At 41.8% G+C, this 13076-nt stretch overlaps 1 protein-coding gene across 1 annotated transcript in view; it reads left to right on the forward strand.

Annotated features, from left to right (window-relative positions):
* LOC133498606 (multiple epidermal growth factor-like domains protein 11) overlaps positions 1–12753 on the forward strand; it is a 217556-nt gene extending 204803 nt beyond the window's left edge. The window contains exons 20-24 of the mRNA XM_061815677.1: positions 102–256; positions 5883–5949; positions 6125–6178; positions 7035–7253; positions 11995–12753. Of these exons, the coding sequence (XP_061671661.1) occupies positions 102–256; positions 5883–5949; positions 6125–6178; positions 7035–7253; positions 11995–12221 (722 nt within the window). The 3' untranslated portion in view covers positions 12222–12753. The remainder of the gene's footprint in view (positions 1–101; positions 257–5882; positions 5950–6124; positions 6179–7034; positions 7254–11994) is intronic.
* The last annotated feature ends 323 nt before the right edge of the window (positions 12754–13076 follow it).

Genomic DNA, 13076 nt, shown 5'->3' on the forward strand with positions numbered 1-13076 from the left:
ACTTTCCAGCTTTGTACACCAGTTACCAGACAGCTTATATGTGTACTATATAAAAAGTGATGATGTATAGAGGACATTGTGGCAATGTGATATGACGACAGCAGGGGTTCAGTGCACTGGCCTGTTCGCTTCTGCAGAATCGTCACCTTGTAACAGCTCCATAGGCCGCTGTTTCTCCAACCCGAGTTACCAAACGCTGGGACCCGACACATATGCCACCCACTACCCCAAACAGGACAAGGGGTACTCCACGAAGGTAGGCCTACAAAGCTTCTCTAACACATCATCACGAGAAACATGCTCAAACAAGCAGTATGTCCATCTCTGTTTACACAAATTATAATATACTGTGTCTTGGTATAAAATTCAAAATATTTAATGTTAGAGGGTCTGTTTATTTTCATTTGACTGACTCATTTAAGAACATTTAGATTCAGGACCAATCTCAGCGCATTCAGTTTTGCAACATTTACTAAAATCTCATGCATACATGCTATCTATGGCGACTCAACTTTGAAAAAGTTGTTCACTCTTTATTTTGAAGTCTAGTGTTGACATGCTCATCACCAACTTACATCATAGTTAAAAAATGAACTAAAAATTGACTTTATCTACACTTCAGAAAAAGGAAAAATAGTTTAATACAAAAACTATTCAGGAATGAACAGATTAATAAAAGTTAATTTTGGCCTGGACAATTTCAAGAGATGGCACAGTGGCGCAGTTGTAGAGCGTTGGGCTCACAGTTTTGAGGACTGGGTTTCAAATCCCGTCCCGTCAGGAATTTGCATGTTCTCTTCGTGCCTGTGTAGGTTTTCTCCAGGCAGTGCGGTTTCCTCACACATCCCAAAAACATGTATTGGAGACTCTAAATGGCCCCTAGGTGTGATTTTGAGTGCGACTGGTGTCTGTCTCCATGTGGCCTGCGATTGGCCGTAAACCAGTTCAGGGTGTACCCTGCCTCCTGCCCGATGACAGCGAGGTTAGGCTCCAGCACTCCTACAACCCTTGGGAGGCTAGCCGGCTCAGAAAATGAATGGTCGGATGAATTACAAGAGGTCCTCAAAGAGGTGCTGAAGGAGGTTACTCTGAAAGGTAGTGGTAGGGGCGGGTGTGGCTGGACATTATTGGATGGTGGTGTGAAAGATGACTATGTTGGGGGGAAGAAGATTAAGAAGACAAAGGCAAAGAGGAGAACCATGTGGTGGATACTAAAAAAAGGGAAAGTGTTGTCCAGCTTTTTGTGAAGAGCTGAGACAGGCTCTCGGTGGACAGGATGAACTTCCAGAAGACTGAACCACTTCAACCAAGGTTATCTGAAAGACAGGCAGGAGAGCACTTGGTGTATCTTCTGACAGGAAAACAGAGGAGGAGACTTGGTGGTGGAACCTCACAGGAAATCATACAAGGAAAGATGTTAGAGAAGAAGGGACACTACAAGGACTGAGGATATTAGAAAGCAAGATGCGACAGCCAATGGTAGAGGTGACAAAGGCCAAACAAGGGGCATATGATATGTATAGTGCCCTGAAAATATATTTTCCCCTCCTGATGTCTGTATTCATGATTTCTTTTTTTTTTTTTTTACATATCTATCACACACAAAAGTTTCAAATCCATCAATCCATCCATTTTCTGAGTTGCTTATCCTCACGAGGGTCACGGGGTTGCTGGAGCTAATTCCAGCTTTCATCGGGCAGGAGGCGGGGTACACCCTAAACTGGTTCCACCTCAGGGCAATTTAGAGTCTCCAATGCATGTTTTTGGAATGTGTGTGTGTGTGTGTGTGTGGTGTGTGTGTGTGTGTGTTTTGGACCGTTGTCCTGCTAAATGAAGGAGAGGAGTGAAGATTAGCAGAAGTAAAACAGAATATATGTGCGTGAAAGAGAAAGGTGGAGGGGGAAGAGTGAGGCTACAGGGAGAAGAGATAACGAGGGTGGACGACTTCAAATATTTGGGGTCAACAATATAGAGCAATGGAGAGTGTAGTAAGGAAGTAAAGAAATGGGTCCCAGCAAGGTGGAACAATTGGCCAAAGGTGTCTGATGTTCTATGTGACAGAAGGGTATCCACCAGGATGAAGGGCAAAGTTCATAAAACAGTGGTGAGGTTGGCCATGATGTAAAGATTAGAGACGGTGGCACTGAAGAAACAACAGGAAGCTGAACTGGAGGTGGCAGAAATGAAGATATTGAGGTTCTCGCTCGGAGTGAGCAGATTGGATAGGATTAGAAATGAGCTCATTAGAGGGACAGCCAAAGTTGGATGTTTTGGAGACAAGGTGAGAGAGAGCAGACTTTGATGGTTTGGACATGTTTAGAGGCAAGAGAGTGACTATGTTGGTAGAAGGGTGCTGAGGATGGAGCTTCCAGGCAAAAGAGCGAGAGGAAGACCAAAGAAAAGGTTGGTTAATGTTGTGAAGGAGGACATGAAGGCAGCGGGTGTTAGAGAGGAGGATCCTCGAGATAGGCTTAGATGGAAAGAGATGACACGCTGTGGCGACCCCTAACGGGACAAGCCGAAAGAAAAAGAAGAAGTCCTGCTAAATGATCCAAGAGTGCTTGAGTTTGAGGGCAGGGATTGATAGCCAGACATTCTCCTTCAGGATTTTCTGGCAAACAGCAGACTTCATTGTTCCGTCAATCACAGCAACTTGTCCTGGTCCTTAGCCAGCAAAGAAGCGCCAAGGCTATCACACTGCCATCATTTTTACTGTTGGTATACTGCTTTTATTATCAAATGCTGTGCCATTTTTACACCAGATGTAACAAGCCGCACACCTTCCAAAAAGTTACATTTTTAACTCATCAGAATGCTTCTCCAAACGTCTTGAAGATCATCAAGATGTTTTTGGGCAAATGTGAGATGAGCCTTTGTATTCTTTGCTGACAGCAGGCATTTTCACCAGAGAACTCTCCCATGGATCCCATTTTTATTTTCTTATGGTTAAGTCATGAACACTGACCTTAACTGAGGCCAGCGACACACGCAAGTCTTTAGTCTGAGGTTCTGTTGTGGGATCCTGGATGAGTCGTGCTCATACTCCTGGAGTGATTTTTATTGGTCGTCCACTCCTGGGAAGGTTTGCCACTGATTCCAATTTTCTCCATTTATGGATAAGGGCTCTAATAGTGGTTCGCTGTAGCCCCAAAGCTTTGGACATGGCTTTGTAACCTTTTTCAGACTGATGGATTTCAATCACTTTTTTCTCATTCTTGAATTTCTTTGGATTGTGGCATGATGCATCGGTTCTTGGGATCTTGTGTCCTACTTCACATTCTCTGACAGATTATATTTGAGTGATTTCTTGATTAAATACTGTAAGTATGGTGTTAATCAGGTTTGGGTGTGGCTTGTGAAATTGAACTCACCTTTCCCAAATGTATGGTTAGTCACAGTGACTTTGTGATTTAACAATGGGGCAATTACTTTTTCAGAGGAGTAGAAAGGTTTAGATATTTTTTCTACCTTAATAAATTGAATTATCAATTGAAAACGGCATTTTATATTTGCTTGGGTTTTCTGAGTGTTATTAAAATTGATTCGATGATTTGAAACCTTATGCAAAAAAAAAACCAAAAAAAATCTTAAAGCAGGATGGGGTAAAATACATTTGTTGATTAGTTAGTTGCTATATATATCAAAGAATCTACAGAAACAATAAAATGGATATATCTGCTTTTGTGTCTGAACTCTTCATTTTCACCGCACAGTATGCCAGGTTGGACACTGATGAAGGAGAAAAGGATCTCTATAGGTGGCTTGTCATGGAGCCGAGCCGTGGTGCTTTAGCGGGTTGTTCATAGCCGCCACAGAACGCGATGAACAACACCGTCGAGCCGGGGCGCTTTACTGTGTTGTCGTCGTATGCGACTGAGTGAGGCATGGTTGGCTGCGTTCTTCAGAGCCGCCGCCGTCCGCAAGCCCGACGCACAGCCTTTGCCGAAGCAGTGACCGTCGAACGCGGGGCCTCAGGCGGTGTGGCTCATTTTCGGTGCCGAGCTGACTTATCACGGAACCGAGTTGGACTGCTTTTGGGCGTTGTTCATAGCAGTCGCAGTCCACGATGAACAACACCGTTGAGCCGGGGCGCAACCTTCGCTGGGGAAGTGACACAACAGCCCGATATCGACCGATGCGTACATCGACACATTTAGCACGCCTGTCATACGTATGTGGATCTTTTGTTACGGTCTGAAAGACTGATTACGTGGTCTGCCCCAAACTATTATTTTTTTTTAGTAGCTGTATACACACCAACCTGTCATTTGGAACCCACGAAGCTCTCGTCCTCTGCACCCATGCAATCCATTTTTCACAACGAACCCGGTCTCTTGCAAGCTTATGAAGGGTAAATCCATCGTCCCGAGTGTTCAAGCAATGTCCAGCAATGCAATGAGCCGGCATTTTGGCTAACACGAAGGAACAACAAGCTACCTTCCCAGAGGTAAAACGAATAGAAACAAACAAGTCCACTTGAGGGCGGTCCTGTCCTGTATATCACTAGAGAGGATTTTCGTGTCGGGAGTTAGAAAAAGCTGTATGTCAAAATCATGTTTTGTGGTGAAAAAATGCATGGGTCCATGTCGGCTGCCGTTTTTTCATTAATAACATACTAAAAATCATGCGTTTCATGATAGTGGCCCTTTAACCAACTTGTTAAACAGAATTCTAGCGGGTAAGAAGATGCCTGTAGAATGAAGGAACAGTGTGGTGGTGCCCATTTTTAAGAACAAGGTGATGTGCAGAGCTATGCGAACTAGAGAAGAATATTAAGTTGCTGAGCCACACAATTAAGTTATAGGAAAGTTTGGACTCTGGACAGAAGTCAGTTATCTCAAGCAGGAGTATGGTTTCATATCTGGGAAGAGTACCACAGGTCTATTATTTGCCTTGAGGGTGTTGATTAAGTACAGACAAGGTCAGAATGGTAATACATAGACATATTTGACATATATGGGGCAGCTGCACAGTGTATAGGTGTGCTGTAGGGATGACTAAGGATAATAAATTGGAGGTGGGATTGCATCAGGGATCAGCCCTGAGCCCTTTCCTGCTTGCGATGGTGATGATGAGGTTTGACTGGAACAGATTACGCTATTTACATGTAAAATGCGCTTCAACTTATGAAAAATTCACATTATGAATCATTGTACCACTGTGTGTGTGTGTGCGTGTATATATATATATATATATATATATATATATATATATATATATATATATATATATATATATATATATAAAATTGTAAAATTATGCCAAGCAAATACATTTTACATACTGCACTGTATACAACAATTTTTAATTAAAATTTGGTGAAAATATGCTGATAATATTTGCTGATGTAAGTGATGTAAAATTTTAGTCCAGATTTTCTGACAAAATGAAAAGGTACAAAGCTAAGCCAAGAAATGTGAAGGATTTGCTTTAGTGGACCATATAAAATAATGTGAAAGTTTGACACCTCAAGCCATAAGAAGGTCGCCACTTTCGCTTTGACATCTGCCTTTGTGTCAGATATGGTTCGTTTTTCTATGCACACAAGTATACAGCAGCATCAAGTCATGTTTTTTTTTGATAGTCCTTAATCACAAAAGCCTGAAAGCGTTTCACAGGCACACAGTTGTACAGTTGTCAATGATTGATGGCATCAGTGAGAGTTGCATTTGCCCCTGGTAGATTATAATGACTTTCATTTTAATTTTGGCTGGCAACCAGTTCAGGGTGTACCCCGCCTCTCACCTGAAGATATGAGATAGATTCCAGCACGCTCGTAACCCTAGTTAGGATTAGCAGTACAGAAAATGGATAGCTGGACATAAATCAATCCCCAAAACTTCTCCCGTCTCATGTAATACAATTTTCCTTTTATTTTTAAGATGAAAGCCAAACGACACAGGAACAGTGCTCCAGAATGGGGAGCCTATTGCAACCTCAATGAGATGGGTCAGTCTCCAATGCACCTTTTTTATTCTCTCTTTTTGCTGCATGTTTCATGACTTGGTCAGTGGCACTTGCTGTACATAAGATCTTATTTTTCTGTGGAGACAAAATTTATTCTTCACCATGAAAAGTGGTGCTCTTTCTTGTTTGAAATGTTCTATTCTTTATTACCACACAGGTGTACACTGCATTGACCGGCGTTACAGTTACCAAGTGGAGCCACGCCACAGAGGTACATTGTGTGGCGTAGCTCAGCTTGTGACCTCATCACCTCAGACTCTGCAGCCAAAATCTACACACTTTTCCCAGCCAATGATTGCCTTTGCTCCATTTTGAACCTCCTCAGTTGTGTTTTTACATTGGAACTCTGAATGTCATGCAATATTCTGTATTAGAGTACACACTTGACACATAATTTCTTTTCTGCACATACAGTAGTGTTCAATATAATAGCAGTTCAATGTGACTAACCAGATTAATCAACATTTTCTGAATATTTTTTTGTTATTCCTATACTGTATGTCAAGTTACTAGTAAGAGTAGCAGATTCTCAGAAAGCCAACAATTTTTGACGTCAGCCCACGAGTTCTCAATTGGATTCAGACCCGGGGATTGGGCTGATATAAACTTTGTTGGTTTGGAACCAATACTACTGTATGTAAATGATTAATGTAGACAAGATGCACAAGACTGGCGCAGTGTGGAATTCCCAAGTGGCCACAATCTTAGCCTCTTTCTGAATGCTTCCTAACACAGTTGACATGTTATGTCTGAGCTTGTCCTTACAAATGTGTTTGTGTCTGCAGGTTGCAAGTGATTGCTCTCTGTGTGCCACCCTCATTTCTCCCCAAACTCACTCAGGGAATCTCTCCTCCATTGAAATGTGTCACTGTGCTGTTCTTCCTTTAAGTATCACTGAATAACTACCTTTTAACCTATTTATTCATGCTCATATTTAATTCATATCCCACATGTACCCTGAAATCTACTTCTAACAGAGCATTTCCTTATTATTTGAAAAGATGAGGATGATGGGAATATTTCTCCCAAGTGCAATCACAAAGTTTTTTTATTTGTTTCTTCCATAGATTACATGAAGAGTTCCATGTCCAGCACCTGTTCACTCAACAGCGAAAACCCGTACGCCACAATCAATGACCCACCTGCTTTGGCGTGCAAACACTCAGAGAGCAGCTATGTGGAGATGAAATCACCAGCCCACAGTGAACACATCACACACTGCTGTGCTGCGAACATCATAAACATCTCCAGTACCACAGTGCCTGCCAAGAATGTCTACAACATGGGTATGATTCTTTGACTTGTAATTGCACTCTCCTAAAATGTCATTCCGCAGCTAATCTTTTGGAAACAGTTTCTATCTGTTTGTCCATTTTCTGAGCTGATTATCCTCACACGAGGGTCGCAGGAGTGCTGGAGCCAATCCTAGCAGTCAACGGGCAGGAGGCAGGGTAGACCCTGAACTGGTTGCCAGCCAATCGCATAGCACATGGAGACAGACAACAGTCGCACTAACAATCACACCCAGGGGCAATTTAGGGTCTCCAAAATAATGCATGTTTTTGGGGATGTGGGAGGAAAGAGGAGTGCCCAGAGAAAACAAACATAGGCACAGCGAGAACGTACAAACTCTACGAAGGCAGCACCGGGATTTGAACCCCGGTCCTCAGAAACATGCTACCACAGTTTCAACACCAAAATTAAAATTTTCTAATCACATTTTAATTAAAATTATATGAAAGAATTAATTCACTGCCAGGCCTCCATGTTAACATGACTATTTGAATTCAACAGCAGTCAATGGCAGTGAATTAACTAGTTTTTTTAGTCCATGACGAAAAAATAGGAAACAAATCAAAATGTAACAGCTATGGAAAATAATATCTGAACAGAAAAGACCATTCGTAAGAAGTGTGGTAGTGTATTTGTTTCGTCAAACTTTATTCGCTCAAGTGAAACTGGCCGTGCTTGCGCAACAATTTATACAATGTCATGGACCTTGTTAGTGATGAGCATGTTTTTTTTTTTTTGCTGGATTCCTTTGTATGGATGTACAGTGCCTTGTGAAAGTATTTGGCCCCCTTGAACTTTTCAACCTTTCGCCACATTTCAGGCTTCAAAAATAAATGTATAAAATTTTCATTTTCTGTCAAGAATCAACAAGTGGGACACAATCGTGATGTGGAATGAAATTTATTGTATATTTCATACTTTTTTACAAAACAAACAAACTGAAAAGAGGGGCGTGCAATATTATTCGGCCTCTCTATTTTCAGTCCAGCAAACTCACTCCAGAGGTTCAGTGAGGATCTCTGAATGATCCAATGTTGACTGATGATGATAAATAGAATTCACCTGTGTGTAATCAAGTCTCCGTATAAATGCACCTGCTCTGTGATAGTCTCAGGGTTCTGTTTAAAGTGCAGAGAACATCATGAAGACCAAGGAACACACCAGGCAGGTCCGAGATACTGTTTATGGACAAGTTTAAAGCCGGATTTGGATACAAAAAAGATTTCTCAAGCTTTAAACATCTCAAGGAGCACTGTGGAAGCAATCACATTGAAATGGAAGGAGTATCAGAACACTGCAACTCTACCAAAACCCCGCCGTCCCTCTAAACTTTCACCTCAAACAAGGACAAGACTGATCAGAGATGCAGCCAAGGTGGTCAGATGAAACTGTTTTGGCCACCATGCAAAATTATATGTTTGGCGTAAATGCAAAACAGCTCATCACCCTGAACACACCATCCCCACTGTCAAACGTGGTGGGAGCCTAATGGTTTGGGCCTGCTTTTCTTAAGCAGGGACAGGGAAGATGGTTAAAATTGATGGGAAGATGAATGGAGTCAAATTCATTCTAGAAAAAATGACAATAATCCAAAATATTAAGCCAAATCTACAATTAAATGGTTCACAATTAAACGTATCCAGGTGTTAGAATGGCCAAGTCAAAGTCTAGACCTGAATCCAATCAAGTATCTGTGGGCAGAGCCAAAGACTGGTGTTCACAAACTCTTTCTATCCAACCTCACTGAGCTCAAGCTGTTTTGCAAGGAAGAATGGGCAAGGATTTCAGTCTCTCGATGTGCAAAACTGATGGAGGAATACCCCAAGCGGCTTTCAGCTGTAATTGCAGGAAAAGATGGCCTACAATGTATTAATACAAGTGGGCCGAGTAATATTGCATGCCCCACTTTTCAGGTTTTTAATTTGTTAAAAAAGTTTAAAATATCCAATAAATTTCATTCACTTTACAATTGTATCTCACTTGTTTTTGATTCTTGACAAAAAAATAATTTTATCTCATGATTGAAACCTGAAATGTTGCGAAAGGTTGAAAAGATCAAGGGGGGCGAATACTTTCACAAGGTACTGTATATGGTTTGAGAATAATGTAAATATTTTAAGAAACCGAAGTCAGCTGGCTAGGCCTCAGCACGCTGTGAACGCTAGTAAGGATAAGAGGTATGGAAGATGAATCAATAATGTATACATTTTTTTTTTTTTTTTTTTTAGATAAACTTTCATCTTTTTTTCATCTCAGAAAAAGAAGAGGAATGCACAGACCCTACAGCTGTGTGTAGAGACTTTGAATGTTGGGACTATGACAGGAAACGCTCTGGAGTTAGTTGACATTATGATTAGGAGAAAGGTTGATACATTGTGCATACAGGAGAGCAAGTGGAAAGGGAGTAAGGCTAGAAGCTTAGGAGCAGGGTTTAAATTGTGGTGGAAGTTGAGAAAGGAAGAATGTTGTGTGGCCTTTTGGAAAGCGGTGAGACAGACTCCAGACGGACAGGAAGAGCTCCTAGAAGACTGGAATACTACTGCCAAGGGTCTCAGAAAGGCAGGCAGGAAAGTACTACTTGGGGTATCTTATGGTAGGAAAGGAGAGAAGGAAACTTGGTGGTGGAACCCCAAAATACAAGAAGTCATTCAAGGAAAGAGATTAGCGAAGAAAAAGTGGGACGCGGAGAGGAATGAGGAGAGGTTAAAAGAATATATTGAGATCCGACGTAGGGCAAAGGTAGAGGTGGCGAAGGCTAAACAAAAGGCATATGACGACATATACATCAGATTAGATATGAAAGGAGAAAAGGATCTCTACAGGTTGGCCAGATAGAGGGCTGGAGATGGGAAGGATGTGCAGCAAGTAATTAAGGTTAGTGATGGAAATATGTTGACACCAGTAGTGTGCTAAGTAGATGGAAAGAGTACATTGAGAAAGTAATGAATGAAGAAAATGGGAGTGAAGGAAGAGTAGAACAGGCAAGCGTGAATGACCAGGTAGTGGCAATGATTATTAAGGTGGAACTTAGAAAGGCACTAGAAAGGATGAAAAATGGAAAGGTACTTGGTTCTGATGACATACTGGTGGAGGTATGGAAGCAATTTGGAGAGATGGCTGTGGAGGTTTTGACCAACTTATTCAATAGAACACTAGCGGGAGAGAAGATGCCAGAAGAATCGAGGAAACATGTACTAGTTCCCATTTTTAAGAACAAAGGTGATATTCAGAACTGTGGAAACGACAGAGAAATAAAGATGATGAGCCACACAATGAAGTTATGGAAAAGAGTAGTAAAGGCTAGACTCAGGTCAGAAGTAAGTATCTGCGATCGTTCCATGCCTAGAAAGGGTACCACTGATGCATTATTTGCCTTGAGAATGCCTGTGGAAAAGTACAGAGAAGGTCAGAAGGAGCTACATTGTGTCTTGGTAGACCTAGAGAACAGTACAGGACATGTATGAGGACATCAGAACAGCAGTGAGCTGTGCCATAGGTGTTTCAGAAGAATTTAAGGTGGCGGTGGGACTGCATCAGGGATCCGCTCTGAGCCCCTTCCTGCTTGCGGTAGTAATGGACAGGCTGACAGATGAGTTTAGACTGGATTCCCCTTGGACCATGATGTTCGCAGATGATATTGTGATCTGCAGTAAAAGCAGGTAGCAGGCAAAGGAACAATTAGAAAGATGGAGGCAGGCACTGGAAAGGAGAGGAATGAAGATTAGCCCAAGTAAAACCTCTGCATGAATGTATATGTGCATGAATGAGAGGGACAGCGGGGGAAGAATGAAGCTCCAGGGAGAAGAGATAGCAAGGGTGACTTCAAAGACTTGGGGTCAACAATACAGAGCAATGGAAATTGTGGTAAGGAAGTGAAGAAACTGGTCCAAACAAGGTGGAACAGTTGATGGAAGGTGTCTGGTGTTCTATGTAATAGAAGAGTCTCCGCTAAGATGAAGGGCAAATTCTATAAAATAGTGGTGAGGCCGGCCATGATGTACGGACTAGAGACGGTGGCTCATAAGAAACAGTAGGAAGCAGTGAGCAGGTTGGATAGGATTAGAAATGAGCTCAAAGTTGGATGTTTTGGAGACAAGGGTAGAGTGAGCAGACTTCAATGGTTTGGACATGTCCAGAGGCGAGAGACTGAGTATATTGGTAGAAAGGTGCTGAGGATGAAGCTGCCAGGCAAAAGAGCGAGAGGAAGACCAAAGAAAACGTTGAAGGATGTTGTGAGGGACGACATGAAGACTGTGGGTGTTAGAGGACGATGCACGAGATAGGCTTAGATGGAAAAAGATGACACACTGTGGCAACCCCTATCCGGGACAAGCCGAAAGGAAAAGATGAAAAGAATATATAGATTCATGTTTAACTTCTACGAGTGCTCACGAGAAATATAAAACTGACTCCCAATACCGTTAAATTTAAAATTACTTTTGTTAATTTTTAGATTGCTCATACTCTCCAACATTTGCAACAAGATAATGTCAACATTTGCCTGATTTATTTGTATTATTTGCATCAGAACAGTGTGAACATTTAATGTTCATCATTTATAGCTTATTAGGCCATGAAAAAACTGGTCCAGCCCAATTGAGATCATATTGGTGATGAATGTGGCCTCATACTGAAAGGTTTGACACCCTTGCATTGTCGTATTAAAAAAAAAGAAAGATTTGTAATCATTTTTATACAGACCACAAAATGATACATTTGTTTTGTCTCTCCCAGAGCCCACTATCAGTGTCATCCCAGGAGCTGGAGGTGTGGTGGTGCCCAGTTACCCACAGAACCCTTATGACCTGCCTCGGAACAGCCACATTCCCAGCCACTATGACCTGCTACCCGTCCGGCCCAGCTCGTCGGTCAGTCCTCCTCATCCTGGAAGCTCCACTGGCTCACTGCTCGAAAACACCTCCCACACTGGAAACCCACCCGGCCTGTCTGCCCCTCTGTGAACTGGAGTGAATCCAGTGTGAAATCATTCATAAAGTTTTTGGTGTTGTCAGAAAGTGGAGTAAGAAATCTACAGGACAACAGATGTGAGATGCAGTGTCCATGACATCACACTGCTATTTGATAATTTATCATGTTTCAACATTGGTGTAAAGCACGTGTTTTCATTGTCTCCCCACCACCCTCCAAAAAAAAAAAAAAACTCAGTAGAGGAAATAGGCATAGGCATGTACAGTCTTAGACCTTTTTGTGGTATGTTTTTCATATACATTCACTAGTGGAATAGATCTGGGCACACGCACAAGCGAGCACACGCATACATTCATTCACTAAATTTGTGTTAGAAAGTTAGCCTGATTCAGTTTGTACATTACTCAACTCTGAGAGGACACTGAAACGGGGACACGCGCGCGCGCGCACACACACCCCAGAAAGCAAGCAGCATCAATCCACTATTTTTCAATCCAGTTTAGATTCTTCTTTTTGTATGTACTGTAGAAAGTGTCTTAGCTGTAAACTTGACTTAACTTGTAATTGTTTTTGTTGTTCTTGAATCAGGGTAACTACACTCACACACATGCATGCGAAATATTGTATTTACTCAGCAATATGCTTATTGCACCACTAGGAGCTGATGTTGTCATTGGTCAGACTCCAAAAGGGACTGCCACACTGACGATGAGTACATTTTACTCAAGCAACTTGTTAGTATTCCGGTGCAACATACAGATGGTGTTTTTCCATTTTGTGGGAACGTTCAAATGTTTTCATTATTATTAAAGAACAAGAACTAAAATGTAGGAATCCATACTAACATCAGTACTGTGAAACTACAGCAAATATGTTCAACTTCACCC

Source organism: Syngnathoides biaculeatus, chromosome 3 (genome assembly GCF_019802595.1).
Source record: "Syngnathoides biaculeatus isolate LvHL_M chromosome 3, ASM1980259v1, whole genome shotgun sequence".
NCBI classification, from domain to species: domain Eukaryota; kingdom Metazoa; phylum Chordata; class Actinopteri; order Syngnathiformes; family Syngnathidae; genus Syngnathoides; species Syngnathoides biaculeatus.